The sequence below is a fragment of the Nothobranchius furzeri genome, chromosome 10, assembly GCF_043380555.1.
Source record: "Nothobranchius furzeri strain GRZ-AD chromosome 10, NfurGRZ-RIMD1, whole genome shotgun sequence".
Taxonomy (NCBI): Eukaryota; Metazoa; Chordata; class Actinopteri; order Cyprinodontiformes; family Nothobranchiidae; genus Nothobranchius; species Nothobranchius furzeri.
Window position 1 is genome coordinate 49,859,428 of NC_091750.1, and position 18,317 is coordinate 49,877,744.

The window sequence follows — 18,317 nt, forward strand, 5'->3', positions numbered from 1 at the left end:
AGCCCTTATGGGGCTTACCTAACACAACCCTAACCCTACAGCTGTGTTAGTATTCTGCATTAAAAGAGCTCTGAGGCTGTTTGTGTACATTTACTTAGAAATACTGCTATAAAAATGTATGCAACACCTTTACTGAAGTTTTTCCTGGAACAAAATAACTATAATCTATTCGTACCTCTGCACACTCCTACTTTTATAGTGTGGTTGCTGCGGTAACAGGAACCATAAAAAAAACTCAGTGAGTTGACAGACAATATGCGTTAAAGATCAGTCAAGCCAGTCCTGATTGTTATACGCCGTAGGATTATTAGGCAGCAGTGCATGCTGATTTTATTTTACTTAAAATGTTTGGGCAATTGTTCTCTGTTTTCTATCTTGGAACACTTCACAATAAGGGTCCTTTTATTAACGTTACTTAGTGTATTATTAAGATTTAATAAACTATTAATAAGTATTAACAACTGCTTAACTATATAAAGTAATCCATTACCAGGAAGTCCCCTCCCCCCGGCCTATTGTCCTAGCCCTAAAGACACTTAATAGTTAATAACAATACTGGCAAAATTAATAAAGGGACACTTAATGCTTAACAATGCACTAAGTAATGTTAATAAAGGAACCCTTATTGTAAAGTGTTACATCTACTGCATTGTCACTTGGAAAACATAATAAAAATGTAATGTGCAGAACATTTGTCATTTTAGGTTTGCTGTATTCCCTGATCTGTTTTTAAGACATTGATGCTATTTTATAAGCATATTCACTGAACAGTAGTTGTAAAAGCAACACATTAGTGTTTGTATCTGCTTTTAAAGTATTTATTTGATGAATAATTGCTCGGTTGAGTCTTTTCATGAAATGCTGACCAGCACAGGACTGATTCCAGTAATAAATAAACAGTCCAGGAGGGGTCACTGCTCTCCACTGTGCACAGATCGTGCTGCCTTCATTTACTATCGGACATATCGGAACTATGATTATTTTGGACATTGACGACCCAAATGTTATTGCAAGAATTGAAGGTTAAATAAAGCTGTCTAGTATAGAAGAGAAAGTTTCCAATACTAACAATAATAGTTGCAGTAGTCAGAATTCATCCATCAGAAATCCCATCTAAAATAGTTACTTCAGCGTATCACATTTATTAACTTGTTTTAGTACAATTCTAAAATAGAACGAATATTGCGTTGTTTACATCCGGCCACAGTTTTGAAAGATCGGAGCTTAGGACAGGTCCCTGAATGCACCACGAGTACATTCCTGCACCTGCTGACAATCAGAAGAAAGAAAATGCCGAAAACTTCTAGGTAGACTACAAAGCTGTCAGTTTCGAACGGCTCCAGGTAAGTGGGCTTATAGTCACACCTTTAACATCATTGACTTTGTGTTGTTTTTTAATTAATGACATTTCTGCTATCCACCGAATGTGTTCCTAAAGCCAGTGCAAGAGAATGAGGGCAAAGCAGCTTAAAGGGAGAGCCTTATGGCCAAGCTGAGCACTTGTCAAAGCGACAAAAACAAGCTACACATGGTGGTCTTCAATAAACATAGAGAAAAACGGAAGGTCACTTAGCGACTTTAACTATAAAACATATCAGCTTGTTTTCTGCTATGTCACAGCGGCTTTGACTTAATGAGACGTGGTTAAAAGTGGATTATATACGAATTTACTGGTTGTATGGTCAGAAATAAAGCAGCTTTTCTGTTGTTGCACGCGGCTTTAGTTGAGAATCGCACGCGCAACATGTTCAAATGTCCTCCATCACTTTGCTGCGATGCTACTGACAGTTTGAGAGCGAGGAAGATGACTCCAAAAAGCGCCTTCCTCTGAGTATCTGGGGCAACTTCAGAGTAACTGTGCCACACACGTGTGTGTGTGTGTGTGTGTGTAACTGAGAGAATCATTTCTAATTTTGTAGTTTATATGAAAGACAGTTTGCATTGTGGCAGCAAAGAGTTTAGAAATGTTACAGTAATTATTTTACACAGCACTATTTTACACAGCATTTCCTAATTGATTTTAATTTTGTGAGGATACTTTGTGTTAAAAAAAGCAGATAGCATGGGTTAGAAGTGTAAGGCAATGGTATAATCCAGTATTTGATAACAGGTTTTTAGGATTTCTGGCTGTGAAGTGAAGGTCAATTAAAAATGTAAATTATAAGAAAAAAAACTGTTCAAGTGAGCTTAATGCATTCATGGTGAAAAGTAAAAAAGCTAAACTAAACAAAGCGCCCCTCTTTCAGTTTGAGTTTAATGTTGAAGTAAATAAAAATGTATAATAAAAAACGATCCAATCTTAACCAGGTTTGCGATCCTAGTATGTCTTTATGCACTTGATTAAATGATCATCAGTGTGGCTGATGCAATTCTCTGTTCTAGAGGTTTAAACACAATATCAGAGGCCTTTAGAGAAAAAAAATCATTACTGCCCAGTGCCCATCAATTTGGGAGAAGTTTTTGTAACAATTTGGAGTCCATCGTTCTACAGAGGGAAAAAAAGGAAAACTAGGAAATGGAAACTGCCAACAAAAATTACTGCTTGAGCCCGAGCGCCCCCCCCCCCCCCCCAATTGGGGCCCAAAACTGTTTAGCATCACAATTTATGCCATATATCAATAAATATCACCAAGCTGCACCTCCTAAACAAACTGCAGGCCCTGATCTAAAAAATTTACATGCTCAAACACAAATAAAGCTACAATTAAATGAAACATGACATATCGCTTGCTGTGATGAAAAGAAAAAAAATTAAATCTACTTTTTACTGTTAAGTAGGCAGTAACTTTATCTATATGAACTTTATTACAGCAGGAGGGACAAGGGTACACGCAGCATTGATCTCGTAACTCTATGCAGAACTTCCCCTGAACACTATACTACACCTCTGTGTATAAGCAGTACTCTGCTGCTACCTGGTGTTCAGTTCAGTACACATGTACAATGTTCCATGTCCATTCAAACATTATCAATAACACATTTTCTAATACAGGGTTTCCCCCAGCGCTTTATAAGCATGGCGGCACGCCAGGCTGTGCTTGCCCACCCGCCAGGCTATGCGTCATGCCCCCCCCCCCTCCCTGACCCTACCGTGTCCGCTGACACGAACGGCGCAACAAAACTAGAGCCCTCCATCAGCTGATACTGGCGAGAAACAGCAGCGGAACGTGTGCAACCCCTCACCCCCGCTCTCACAGAGGAGCGCTGAGGGATTGAGTCCCACCCCTAATGGAAAACTTTCAGGGTTGCTGCCAGTCTACCTTGGATTGGACAGCCTAATTCACCCTAAGCTGGGGCTGGGTCATATGGTCTAAAATCAATATCACAATATATTGAGGATTTGACCTCTAACGATAAATAAACGATAACTACAGGTATGCGCAGAATCAAAATTTGTCCACTAGATGGGGCTGTCACATGTACCACATTGAGTCACATTTTTACGTGACTCAATGTGGTACAGCTTCTTAAAAGGACATGAATTTTGCCAAACTACACACATATTTTAATTTTTTTTATTATCAAATTTATTGACATGGGAAAAATTCTCAACAACAGTCAGAAATTTTGATAACGATACATTTTTGATTTATTGCCAGGCCCTACCCTAAGCCCAGACTCTATGAAGCTAAACTATCAAGTCATGAGTTCAACGTTAATAACAGGACGATTAGGAAAACACTAAACGGGTATGGTTTGTGTGGAAGGGTTGCTATTAAAATAAATTCTCAAAAACATGGCAACATGGCTTAGTTTTGCAAAGTTAAATCTTAAATGTCTCGTTGACCGAGAAACCTTGTAATACTTGTTCTTTTTTTATCAGACCTTTTGATCCCTCACTCTTCTGGCCGCACTCTACGGTCCTCGGGTAAAAACCTACTGAAGGTCCCCAAGACCAGATTTAAAACTAGAGGGGACCTGTCCTTTCAAGCTGTAGCTCCCAGACTTTGGAACGGCCTGCCATTATTTCTTCATGTGGCCAACTCTGTTGATTCTTTTAAAAAGCAGCTGAAGAAACTTTTATTTAGACAAGCTTTTATGTAAGCTGACCTTGTGCTCCTGTCCTGTTTTGCCTTTTTATGTATGTTGTGAAGGACTTTGTGATTTTATCTGTCAAAAGTGCTATATAATTAAAGTTTTACTTACTTACTTTTTGAAATACGATTGAGTTGCATATGCATGGTGAATGTGAAAAATGTCTTCAACCCCTATCGCCTGCATAAACTGCAGGAAGAAAAAAGACAGGAAAACAATATTCAGAAAAAGCCAGTCACAGGAAAAATGAGTATTAATGGAATTGTCCACCTAGGCTTGTGTCCGTGGAACACTGTATTGATTTTTCAGCCAGGAGAGAGCAGTGTGTCCTGCTAACAGAAGCTAACCATGAGCAATTCCAAATAGTGGCGTAACATATTCAGGCCTGTGGTTATTTATTTTTTTGTGGTCATAAAACATCAACGTGGCCTTTATTTACCCAAGATAGAAGACCAAACGAAGACTGTGGAAGAGTTGTGTTGCTGTCAGCCAATCGGAAGCAAGATGTTGGCAAATCATGAATATTAATGAGTAGGTCTCGTAATCCATTTGTTTTCCGCCCACCACCCCTCTGACAAACTTTAACCCCCTGAAACAGGAGTGCGAGAGCTTTTATTCCAAATAATACCCTACAGGACATTCATTCTTACTAGAGACCACAACAAATTCATTGAAAAAAAAGTGTGAAATTAGCAAATGAGACCTTTACTAAACCACAATACTTATGAAATATTGTCCTATGGACAAATTAGACCTATGTTTGGTGGAAACCAAACAGCACATTATTAAAAATGCCTCATACCAGCTGTCAGCGTGGTGTTCTGCAGTCACTGGACCTGGGCTCCTTGCAGTTATTGAGTACCCTGTGAACTCCTTTGTAGTCTTTAAGAATCAAAGCCCAGATCAAACTGGGCCATAAAACAGGAAAATTATCCCAAACAAATGAGGAAATCTACTTTAAAATAACCAGAGAAAAATAAAAGAATGAAGGTGTTGCAATTATCTAGTTAAAGTTCAAAGCTCAATCTAGTTGAAATGAACATTATGGCAGCTGTGGATGAGCTAATACCTGCAAATGTCAATGACCTGAAGCAGCATTGTAATGAACAATGTTACACCATTCCTCCAATAATGGGAGACCGACGCAGACAATTACTAGAAGTTATTGCTGCTAAATAAGGCTTTACAAACTGATGGATCATAAGAATAGTCTTATTTTTTCACTCAGCACTGTTTTAAAAACAGTGGCAAACGTTATGTTCGTTTTTTTACACTTGAGGTTAGATTTGAATAATTTTAGAATCTGGAAAACATTGGATAATTTTATTGCATACTGGTAGTTAATTTGAAACAGAAGATGCATTGTTTTTAAGCTTCTAACTGAATAAAAATGTTTTTGTGTAAATTTATTTCAGACAATGTTGGCCAGAGTAGACTTGTAGCACTTGCTTGCCCTAAAGCTTGAGCTAATTTTCTTCAAACTTCATCCCCACAGGTGACCTTACATCTACTCTAGATGCTTTTGAATGTGCCCACAAGATTCTGAAACAGTTTCTCGCAGAAAACCGATCAAATTGTTTAGTAATTGCACAGGAGACCAAGGATGTTTCTCAGAATCAAGAAAGACAAAGACAAGGAGAAGGAGAAGAAGGAGGACCTGGGCAAAAAAGATAAGAAGAAAGATAAGAAGGAACGTATGACTCAGGCAGAGTTGAATAGTTTGGAAGAGATGAGCATACGTAGAGGCATCTTCAGTCCTCACAGAGTGAGCTCCAAGAAGAACTCTAGGAGCAAGCTGGAGATCTCCAATCCAATCCCAATTAAAGTGGTTGCCAACACAGAGCTCAGCCTGACAAATTTGCAGGGAGCGAGACTTCCTGTTGCTTCGACACAGGATGTAGGACAAACTCATCCAATCACTTCTGGTGAAGGTGGAACTGAGGGGGAACCTCATCGCAGCTCCGTGAAGGAGAGGGCAGCAAAGTTTGGGGAACTGGCTAAGATGAACTCATCAGGTAGTCAGAAGCAGGTGAATTATGGTCAAAATAGTACAGAGACCAATGATTTTCTTCAGAAAAAGACCAACTCAAAATTAACATTCAGTCCCAACCCAATACACAATGTCAAGGTTAACATTCCCGAGGTAGTGGAAAAAATCTTCCCCGGAACCAACTTAGAGTTACCAATGCTTGTTGCTCCACCAGTACCAGACTCAAGAGAACTCGAAATACAGCGACGCAACACCGGGGACTTTGGCTTCTCTTTGAGGAGGACCACAATGTTTGAGAGACATCCTGATGGAGGAGTGTTCAGGCGCGTAGTGCACTTTGCTGAACCAGGGGCAGGCACAAAGGACTGGGCTTTGGGCCTGGTGCCAGGAGACCGACTGGTGGAAATCAATGGAGTCAATGTGGAGAGCAAAAGCAGAGATGAAATTGTGGAAATGATTCGTCATTCTGGAGAGGCAGTCCGGCTAAAGGTGCGGCCGATCTTGGAGCTAAGCGAGTTGAATCGCAGTTGGCTGAAGAACACTCAAGATCTGCTCAAAGAAGTCTATGATGTGAGTTCTGCCTTTCAATTTATTCTGAATAATTCTATTTCATGCAAGTACAATTTCTACAAGTAATAATCTTGGCTTGTCTTTGCTGTAGTATCCTGTGTATACTTAGACTGGCAGTGCGCTGTGGCACTGTTTTTCTGGTTTTGCCGTGTTTGTTGTGTATGTGAAAAAGTTTAAAGGAGTAAATATCAACTAACATAAATTTTAGGCTTACTGGCTGCAACTAGAACTGAAATACATTCCATAAAGTTTTTTACAACTCTTAAAAAACATTCTGACATTAAAGCTTTTATGGCGAATTTTCAGACAAGTTAGGTTTTGAACGCAACCATGGTCACAGAACTCTCACCCCTCCCCTCGGGTATCTTCCCCGAGATGCTTCTTCATTGCCAGATGAAACAAGATAGTGCTACCCAGTTGCCATTTCTAGGTCCAAACATCTTTTATTGTCCGTGACTTCAAATGGTGATTTTTTTGTTTTTCTTTTTGGGGTAATTTGTCCCAAAGTTGAAGTGGTAGCAGCTGGCTGTTTCTCCTTCTCTGGTATTATTGAGCAGAGAACCTCTCACACCAGTGGTGTTCTGTTGCTAAATATGAGTGTGTAATGAATGGAGGACCCAGGGAAGTGCGGCGGTTTGGCAAGACAAACAACTGAATGGTCCAATAGTTGCTTTTGGTCTGAAAAAATATTACTGGTGTAGGTTTATAGACAAATGTGGAAGAACCACTTGTTTCTTTTATTTATTTTTTCTCATTTTGTTTTGTTAATCTCCACAACATATTTAGCTATACTATGCATGAACGTTTTTAAGAGGTATGAAAACATTTTTTCAATCTAATTTGTCTTCCAAGTTTGCCCTTGCAGCTTTAAAGTGACAGTGTGTAGTTTTTACCATTAAGCGCTAGAAATATCCATCAAAATTTTGTAAATGAATTAAAAGATGCCCAATTGTTGAAAAATATAAAGTTTCATAACATATATTCATAAAAATCTGTTCTAAATTACATGGAGCGGGTCTAAGGGTGTTTCTCAATGTCAAGGTGCTTACGGGGACACTGTCCTTCCTTGGTCAAAGAGAACAAACTAACATCACGTGACCACGGCTTCCACAGCAGTCACGTAACATGACACGGGAGATAACGTTATATTTTATATGTATAAGTTTCAATATAAATATATAACAAGCCTTTTACTTTTTAAGTTGTGTATATATTTGTTAAATTAAATATGTAAGCGAGTTACTACCCACTAGCCACCGAAGCTGCAACTAATAAGCAACTAACCAACCATAGATAACTTCTTTGGATCTTAAAAAAACATTTTAAATTAGATGACTTACATTTAAACTTGAAATTTGCCCCCGAAGTAGCTTCCGGCTTCTGATCCGCCATCTTTCTGAAGATACCGCGGTGTATTCTGGGAATTTTTTGACCAAGGCTAGGCTACAAGACACCTCCCGTGCATCCTTGCCTAGCTAGCTAAACGGCAAAAAAACTGAGAACACACGCCTCGGTAGAACATGAACATTGGAACACGTCTTGGTGGTTCCTGATGTCGGGACTAAGACATCAAGGCAAGGTTCCTTGGCATTGAGAAACACCCTAGTCTCTGGGCGACGCCATATTGGATGCCATGTTTCCTGCTACGGAAACCCATGACGACGAAACACATTTTAATGATTTGTAACAAATGGTTACAAAACTTTACCAATAATAAACATTTTGTTTTACACATTTACTGCTTCACTCATTGCCAGTGATGAAAGGGAGTCTGATGTGCTGGTTATTTTGCTGGATGTTGGCACACTCGGGGATTTTTTTACCCTAATAGCCATTCGTTGGAAAGGTCTTACTTGAACACAAAAATAATGCTTACCTGTCATGATTTAGGTATGTACTGCCCCCATTACATGGGAAAATACACACTGTCGCCTGAAAGATGCAAAGATCCAGATAAATTCGAGATGTCTCATCTTAATCTTCCAACACATCATAGATGTCAGTGTAAAATTAGCAATAGGGGTATTCTTTCGTATCTCAATGTGCTTTTCTGCATTAATGCTTGCCAACCCATAAGTGGAAGTGACCTTTACAAAGGGCACCATTGTAGACAATACCATCGCTGTGGTCATCTTTTAGATTTGGTGCTTGCAAGAAACTGGATGATTCTTTTTGTTGTTGGTTCAGAGCACACACAGTCCATTTTTTGTCTCGTCTCGTCTCGTCTTCCTCCGCTTATCCGGGTCCGGGTCGCGGGGGCAGCATCCCAACTAGGGAGCTCCAGGCCGTCCTCTCCCCGGCCTTGTCCACCAGCTCCTCCGGCAGGACCCCAAGGCGTTCCCGGACCAGATTGGAGATGTAACCTCTCCAACGTGTCCTGGGTCGACCCGGGGGCCTTCTGCCGGCAGGACATGCCCGAAACACCTCCCCGGGGAGGCGTCCAGGAGGCATCCTGACCAGATGCCCAAACCACCTCAACTGGCTCCTTTCGATCCGGAGGAGCAGCGGTTCTACTCCGAGTCCCTCCCGAATGTCCGAGCTCCTCACCCTATCTCTAAGGCTGAGCCCGGCCACCCTACGGAGGAAACTCATTTCGGCCGCTTGTATCCGCGATCTCGTTCTTTCGGTCATTACCCAAAGCTCATGACCATAGGTGAGGATTGGGACGTAGATCGACCGGTAAATCGAGAGCCTGGCTTTCTGGCTCAGCTCCCTCTTCCCCACGACAGATCGGCTCAGCGTCCGCATCACTGCAGACGCCGAACCAATCCGCCTGTCGATCTCCCGATCCCTCCTACCCTCACTCGTGAACAAGACCCCGAGATACTTAAACTCCTCCACTTGAGGTAGGACCTCTCCCCCGACCCGGAGGTGGCAAGCCACCCTTTTCCGGTCGAGAACCATGGTCTCAGATTTGGAGGTGCTGATCCTCATCCCAGCCGCTTCACATTCGGCCGCGAACCTACCCAGCAAGAGCTGAAGGTCAGAGCTGGATGAAGCTAGGAGGACCACATCATCCGCAAAAAGCAGAGACGAGATTCTCCTGCCACCAAACTCGACACACTCCACACCACGGCTGCGTCTAGAAATTCTGTCCATAAAAGTGATGAACAGAACCGGTGACAAAGGGCAGCCCTGGCGGAGTCCAACCCTCACTGGGAACAGGTCCGACTTACTACCGGCTATGCGGACCAAACTCACGCTCCTCTGGTAAAGGGACTGAATGGCCCTTAACAGAAAGCCACCCACCCCATACTCCTGGAGCGTCCCCCACAGGGTGCCCCTGGGGACACGGTCATAAGCCTTCTCCAAATCCACAAAACACATGTGGATTGGTGGGGCAAACTCCCATGCCCCTCCATCACCCTTGCAAGGGTATAGAGCTGGTCCACAGTTCCACGGCCAGGACGAAAACCACATTGCTCCTCCTCTATCTGAGATTCAACTATCGATCGGACCCTCCTCTCCAGTACCTTGGAGTAGACCTTTCCAGGGAGGCTGAGGAGTGTGATCCCCCTATAGTTGGAATACACCCTCAGGTCACCCTTCTTAAAGATGGGGACCACCACCCCGGTCTGCCACTCCCTAGGCACTGCCCCCGATGACCACGCAATGTTGTAGAGACGTGTCAACCATGACAGCCCTACAACATCCATAGCCTTGAGATACCCAGGACGAACCTCATCCGCCCCCGGGGCTCCGCCGCTGTGTAGTTGTTTGACTACCTCAGCAACTTCTGCCCCCGAGATCCGACAGTCCATCCCCAGGCCTCCCAGCTCTGGTTCCTCCTCGGAATGCGCATTGGTGGGATTGAGGAGCTCCTCAAAGTATTCCTTCCACCGTCCGACTATAGCCTCAGTTGACGTCAGCAGCTCCCCATCCCCACTGTAAACAGTGTGAGCGAGTTGCTGCCTTCCTCTCCTGAGGCGCCGGACAGTTTGCCAGAACCTCTTTGGAGCCGATCGATAGTCTTTCTCCATGGCCTCACCAAACTCCTCCCACGCCCGAGATTTTGCCTCGGCAACTGCCACTGCTGCACCCCGCTTGGCTATCCGGTACCTGTCTGCTGCCTCCGGAGACCCACAGACCAGCCACGCCCTGTAGGCCTCCTTCTTCAGCCTGACGGCTCCCCGAACCTCTGGTGTCCACCAGCGGGTACGGGGGTTGCCACCACGACTGGCACCGGCCATCTTACGGCCACAGCTAGCAACAGCCGCCTCGACAATCGCAGAGTGGAACAAGGCCCACTCGGACTCAATGTCCCCCACTGCTCTCGGGACGTGGTCAAAGCTCTGCCGGAGGTGGGAGTTGAAGACCGTCTTGACAGGTTCTTCTGCCAGGCGTTCCCAGCAGACAGGTCTACGCGGCATGTTCCCTTGCCATCTGATCCAACTCACCACCAGGTGGTGATCAGTTGACAGCTCCGCCCCTCTCTTCACTCGGGTGTCCAAAACATACGGCCGCAGGTCAGATGATACGACTACAAAATCTATCATCGACCTGTGACCTAGGCTGCCCTGGTACCAAGTGTACCGGTGGGCATCCTTATGTTCGAACATGGTGTTCGTTATGGCCAAACTGCGGCTTGCACAGAAGTCCAATAACAAAACACCGCTCGAGTTCAGATTAGGTGGGCCGTTCCTCCCAATCACACCCCTCCAGGTCAAGCTGTCATTGCCCACGTGAGCATTGAAGTCCCCCAGCAGGACAATGGAGTCCCCTGATGGAGCACTATCTAGCACTCGTCCCAGGGACTCCAAAAAGGGTGGGTACTCTGAACTGATATTTGGCCCATAAGCACAAACAACAGTCAGGACCCGTTCCCCGACCCGAAGGCGCAAGGAAGCTACCCTCTTGTCCCCCGGGGTAAACCCCAACACACAGGCAGAGAGTCTCGGAGCTAACAAAAAGCCAACCCCAGCCCTCCGCCTCTCACCCGGAGCAACTCCAGCAAAGTAGAGTGTCCAACCCCTCTCCAGGTCTCGGGTTCCAGAGCCAATGCAATGTGTCGAGGTGAGTCCGACTATATCTAGCCGGTACCGCTCAACCTCTGCCACAAGCTCCGGCTCCTTCCCCGCCAGCGAGGTGACGTTCCATGTCCCAAAAACTAGTTTTCTTGTCCGGGGATTGGACCGCCAAGGCTCCCGCCGTGGTCTGCCACCCGATTCGCATTGCACCGGACCCTTCATGTTCCTCCTGCGGGTGGTGGGTCCACAGTTGGACGAGCCCATGTATCCGGTTCGGGCTGGGCCCGGCCGGGCCCCATGGGCGAAAGCCCGACCACCAGGCGCTCGCTCACGGGCCCCAACCCCAGGCCTGGCTCCAGGGTGGGACCCCGGTAACCCTCCGGGCCGGGTACTCCGACTCTTCATTTTAACCGCCATGAAAGATCCTTCGAACCGTTCTTTGTCTCACCCTTCACCTAAGACCAATTTGTCATGGGAGACCCTACCAGGGGCACTAAGTGCCCCAGACAACATAGCTCCTAGGATCATTAGGGCACTCAAACTCCTCCACCACGATAAGGTGACGGTTCAAGGAGGAGAATTTTTTGTTTTTCAGAAATTATCTTAAGTGCTGGAATTATTTTTTCCAATTGGACTGTGTATTGATTTAATGCCAGGTTCCTTAAAACCCTATTTACACCATCTGTGGACAAGTTTAAAGATGTTAAGAGGCTTTTGTAAAGGCAACTTCAAATTAAAATACCTAACGTGTGTTTCCTGTATTAATTCCTTGATCATATGACCGTTAATTGAGATGTTGTCAGGCATCAAGGTTTGTATGTGGTCAATTTAGGCTTGGAACTTTGCCTTCAGATGCTTTAAAGTATTTGATATAGTATAGAATGTATAGTATGTTTTTTTTAGTAAAATTTTCTTACAAAATTGTTGACAAAATCCACCTCTCCATCTTTTCTCATTTTAGTTGTTGGTTGACCAACAGATACTCAAATAATCAAATATTTCTCATTATTTTATTTGCTATGCTTCTAGTTGGTTACCCAATTCAAACATAATTTGTGTCACGAATGCAGGAGGAAATATTTATTTTACATAAACATTTTCCGTATAATTTAAACTCTATTTTAAATGTAAACTTGAGCAAAAGCTAGAAAAAAAACTTGTTTTTTGCTCCTCGCGTTATCTCCCCATCTTGCGTCTTTGGTTTTGCACCCACATGTTGCGGATTATAGATGTCTAGATTATGAGTGGAGTTGTTATGACACTGATAATGTGATTTTGTGCCTGGTTTGTTTGGGGGAGTGTGTATGTGAGTGTGTTTTGAAAGAGAGAATGTGTTCTGGTGTACATATAATCCCCCTCCCAGCCCCCAAAGTCCTTTGAGACCAAACAATGGGACGCTGAAAGAAACAACGACCCAAACGCCACCACAGCCCATGGCCATATGGTCTCGTAAGACTTGGCTGGCAGCCCATTTGGTTCTTTTCAGCAAGTACAGGGCCGTCAAGTTAAACTGTTTAGTAGCTGATCCAACAAACACCAGGATTTTTTTGGGCTTTGGTGTTTTAGTAGTAGAATTTAAATGTTTTGACCATATTTTTCAAAAATGGAAATCATAGACATCGTGTAGATGGATAATATTTAGCATTTTTATGTTCTAAACATAATTATCTTTAAATAATATTAATTGTAATCCATACCTAAAATTAGATCGATATGTAGAATTACATAGGGTTTGTAAAATGTGAAATCATAGGAGTAAAATAGTCAGTAAAGTATGTAACTACTTACTAACTCCTTTTTTCTGAGTTCATTCAGAGTTTATCAGATATAACCGTGGTAATGAATGAGCACAATCACATGCACTACTCATTTGCTTCCTTGCAAGAGGTGCTTGTCCTCTTGTTCTGCTCTGTCCTACATTCACCCAGATTCGATGATTACGAGATGGGCCATTTGAAAGAAGTAAAAAAAAAAAAAAAAAAAAAAAAATTAACTCAAAATGTGTTTCTGAGGCTGACCTAGAACCAACAGTTCTATTTATAGGTGGTTATAATAAGATCTGGATCCTAGATCTGGAGCTTTACATCTCAGTTTGATACCTTTTTATGTTGCCTGAATACCTGGCATGATGTCATTGTTTTGTTAATTATCAAATAATAAGATTGATGCTTTTCTTTTTGTCCTTATCAAACATGAAGGTGCAGCCTTGTAATAGTTGCAAGTATTGACTTTGTGGACATTGTCCTCAATGTGAAGTTTCCAAGCAACCACAGAAAATGCTGTGATAATGATAATATTAATACGGCTGTTTAAATAGTTCCTATGGCTGGTATCAGCTAAACACCTGCTTTTCTGTGCACTCCTGGCTGTTTTTACTTTTGTTTAATTATTGAATAGTATTTCACAGCATTGGTTTTACTTTTCCACATGAATAATCCACCTTTCACTTTCTCAAACATATTTGTCAGGTTGTCTTAAAAACTTAACTCTTTGCATGAATCTAAATATGTCTAGCGTTAAATAAATCCTGCTTTTTTCCCTTAAAGATTTGCACATTTATTATTCAAACAGGCTCAGTGGCTGAACCTTGATAAACGGGGAGCGAAAGCAAAACTACAGAATTGGAATGTGAACATTTTGTTTACTGGGTGAAAGCCTCTGTAAGTGCAACTGTACAGTTGTTTCTATTATGGGATTATTAGTAGTTTCTGAACATTTATTTAAAATAAACAACATTAACAGTTTTTATCTACTGTGTATTTGTCCCTGATCTTTTTTTAAGTGTTTATTTTATTTAAAAAGTGAAGTTCACTGTGAAACTTATAATACTTTCTTTTTGAAATATGAAATATGAGTTTCACATTCATGCAGAACATGAAAATAGTCTTCTAGCTCTTTTTCCTGCATTAGCCGTCGATAGGAAAAAGACTGGGAAACGCTCAGGTCAGAAAAAGCCACACAGATCTACATCACTCTGTAAATTAGCATTCATGGACTCCCCCATCTTGGTTCATGACGAGGAAGGCTGTGCTGATTTTTTTTTTCAGCAAGGAGAGAGCAGAGTGCGACTCTGCTAGTAGAAGCTAACCGTTTGCATTAGCGACTCCACAACACTTCAGAAGTCATTCAGGCTTGTGGTATTTGTGGAGATAAAACATCAATTTTGCAGAGCAAACTGAGGCAGTGGAAGAGTATTACTGCTGTTAGCCAATCAGAGAGATGTTTGAATATCAGAAATAATGTGTAAGACTTTAAATCCTGTCATTTTTTGCCCCCCATCCCTTCCTAGCTTTTACTTAATTCCCCCCCCCCCCCCCCCCCCCTCTGAGATCGACTCTCAAGGCATTCATCATGCTAGAGACCACATGACATTACTTGAAATAATGAGTGTAGACTTACTTTAAGAATCGGTTAGCCTGGCGAGCCATCCTATATTTGTGTATATTCTGGACACGGCCCATTGAGGGCCCTCAGTCATGGGGTGGAATCTACTGTTGTCTTTCAAACTGTCTTTGCATGCTATTGGATAGCAAACAACGTGCCATACTCACCACTATGGATGCCAGTCAACAAGGCAGTCTGCCATGCTCCATCAAAGAAGATGCAGTAGCAACCTTTTTCTAAATAAACGATAGTACCTCTATCTGCTCTTGACTAAAAGTTCAAGTCAAAATAGTCCAAAGTGGATGCCAAAGCCGTTTCAAGTGAGCTGTCACCATCTTTGTGTTTTTGCTCAGCAGTAACATCCCGCCCAACAACAGAGTGCTGTGATTGGCCCACCAAACCAATAGAGCACTTCGATTTGACCGCTATGGAGCCGTCTGCATCTTAGTTTCACTCAGTGGCACTACCATCCCGCCCACCAAATGAGTAGAGTGCCATGTCAGGAATGCTACGGATGTCAGTGAATGGGGCAGTCTACCACACACCATCGAAAAAACGCAAACCAAACTGATGGAGTGCTGTGATTGGCCCGGCGCCAGATAGCTGGGGCTGCGAAGGTTTCAGTGGAGCGTGGCTAGACCATGCTTTTGCTTTGGCAAACTGATGGTCTAATTCAGTGGTACCCAATAGGTGGCCCATGGGCTTGTTCCGACCCTTCGAGCCCCTCTGTTTGGCCCCCAGACCCGAACCCCCTGGACTGGACCTTTTAAATACTGGGGTACTGCAATATTGTAAGCCCCACACTCTAAGAGCAACCCCCTTCCCCCTCCCCCTCCAATACTGTCAAAAACTATTTCACACATTTTCTTTTTCTGTCCAGAGATAGTTAAATAGCCAGTTTAATAACTCCCCAGTTTAAGATGTGCTGGAATCATCCTGGTACACAACATCAATGCAATACTCTGTACGTGTTCAACACTCGTGCAATACTGGATTTACATAGTATGTCTGTGCCCCTTGCAGTATTCTGCATAGTTCTGGAACCCACATTTTTCATTTTTATTTGTGGTTTTTAGTGGTTGAAGGTTACAATAATAGCTTACTGCCTATGTGTAATTACATGCACCTTTGTTATTATTTATCTTCAAATTATTCCCTTAAGTGTTGGTGCTGCTGTAACAAGTGAATTTCCCCACTGTGGGATCAACACATTCTATTCTATTCTATTCTATTCTATTCTATTCTATTCTATTCTATTCTATTCTATTCTATTCTATTCTATTCTATTCTATTCCACAAGTCATACATTAGCAAATGAAGTCTTCTTTCCATTTGTTTGTTTTGAAGTGACATCCTTTCCATTCTCAGTATAAGTAGATATTACTGAGGCAGTGGGAACAAATATGACGAATCAGAAAGAGGCGGAGCTTCTTTAATGAGGAACTTCACCGTTTTCAGGAATCCATTTGTTCTGTTTTGTAGAATCACTTAAGAACCAGACGACTCATAAAATAGAATGCCTGGCTTATCTTTGCAGCTCATTCATAAAGACACCTCTGACTATTGTGGTTACATGTTGGGTGTGTTACTCATTTTTGGGTGTGTTACTCATTCCTGTCAATGGCATTTACGTGCTTGTCGTGCACACACTCTTGTCTACAGATGAGATGTAGTACATTGTCAGACACAAGGAGCTATTAATAGAGGGTAATATTTGGCTTGTAGTACATAATTGATCACAAAATCTTAAACATTAGTGTTGGTCCTTCCTGTCTGGTGTACTTTTTAGATCACGAACAGTGTCACATGCTGTACGAAAGCAACACATGTGGTTAATAATTTCTTGCAATTTCTAAATTTTTCGATGTACTCCCTAGGGATGTACAATATATTGGCATCAATGTCTGTATCGGCCGATGTTAATAATTTTTTAACAAATCGGTATCAGTCTGACTAAAAAACAAACCGGGCCGATATTTTTTCCATCTTGTCACCATTTGTTTGCCCGTTTCAGAGGGTGAGGGGGGTAATGTATATTTGTTTAGTCATGTCCCAGTGATTGTAAAGCTTAAATGTGTGTAGTGTGAGTACATAACGTAAATTAAGCTTTAATAATTTTTATTCTATAGAAAATCTGCTGATTTTAGAAGCATTAATGTCAGTATATCGATATCGGCAAATATCGGTTATCGGCCATAACGGTGATCTTAATATCGGATATCTGTATCGGCACACATATTTCATATCGGTGTATCACTACCATAGAGTTCACCTTTTAATAGAAAATAGACAAATATATTTGTGTTATGAAAAGATTAAAGGACAGTAATTAAAACATTGTTGTACAAGTTGTGTAATCGTCACACCTGAGAATTTATTCAGGAGATTGTCTCGATTAGGCCAGCCACCGGATCAGTGCTGCTGGCATGCACAGTCTTGGCTCATGCTGGTGCACTTTATCCCTTAGAGATTAGCCTACTATGTTTTAATTTTATATATAAAATTGTGAAGGGAGTTTGTTGCTTTATGTGCTTTGTGCGTTGGTTTTTAAAGTTTAAAGCATGATGAAAGTGGGTGTAAATGAGTGGTCTGGATAGCGTACGGCCTTTAATCTTTACTCTGCTCTAACCCTGTGTGGACAAACATTGGACACATTGCTTTGTCCCAGTAACAGACTCCAGGGGATTAGCGGTCTGTGCTAGGTCGACCAGGGAAGCTGTGTGTTTGACAGGCTCTTTCCTTCTCTTTTCAAGCTTAAAATAAATGTTTTATAGCAGTTTTAGAAGATGTTTTGCTCATTAAACATTGTTTGATGTGGAAGAATATTTAGAGGAATCTGGACACACAGTCACTCTAACTTGATTTAATCTCTTGATAACTAATGCCGTGCATGAGTTCACACAGATGGGAAGCGGTGTACTTGAGTAGATTGGCTCATCCCCACCCAGTTGGGCCTGTTTGTACATTTCCGTGTTGTTGTTGAATGACAACTTTCCATGCAGCCACTGTTATTAAGTCATGTCAGTCCACCTACATTTAGGTATGCTTTTACCCAACTGGTTTTACAGCAAAGCAGTTTCAGCAGAAGAAAGAAAAACAGCAATGAGTGACCAGCTGGCATGATTTGAAAAGTTTGAAATGTAGAAAAAAATTGATTAAAATATTTTATGAAGTTTTTTTTGTTAGTTTTTTAACCCTCTGGAGGCAGGCGTTGCAGATTTGCGAAGTTAAAACCTAACCATCTGGTTACTCCACATACGTGTTTCATGAGCATTTTTTTAAACTCAGAAGAACCCCTGAAGGACTTAGTTGTTTGTCCTTTTATCACAACTTGTTTAGAGCCTGAGAGGGTTAAATCAGAGTTTTATTGT

The 18,317-nt window shown here is 42.3% G+C and overlaps 1 protein-coding gene across 4 annotated transcripts in view; it reads left to right on the forward strand.

Annotated features, from left to right (window-relative positions):
• Positions 1–1,227: 1,227 nt before the first annotated feature.
• LOC107386592 (unconventional myosin-XVIIIa) overlaps positions 1,228–18,317 on the forward strand; it is a 119,977-nt gene continuing 102,887 nt past the window's right edge. For 3 of the 4 annotated variants that reach the window (XM_054730641.2, XM_015961095.3, XM_054730636.2), the window contains exons 1-2: positions 1,228–1,343; positions 5,531–6,595. In XM_054730641.2, the coding sequence (XP_054586616.2) occupies positions 5,639–6,595 (957 nt within the window). In that variant the 5' untranslated portion in view covers positions 1,228–1,343; positions 5,531–5,638. Of the gene's footprint in view, positions 1,344–5,530; positions 6,596–18,317 lie in introns of those variants that run through there. The other variant, XM_070555728.1, reaches the window with a different exon arrangement.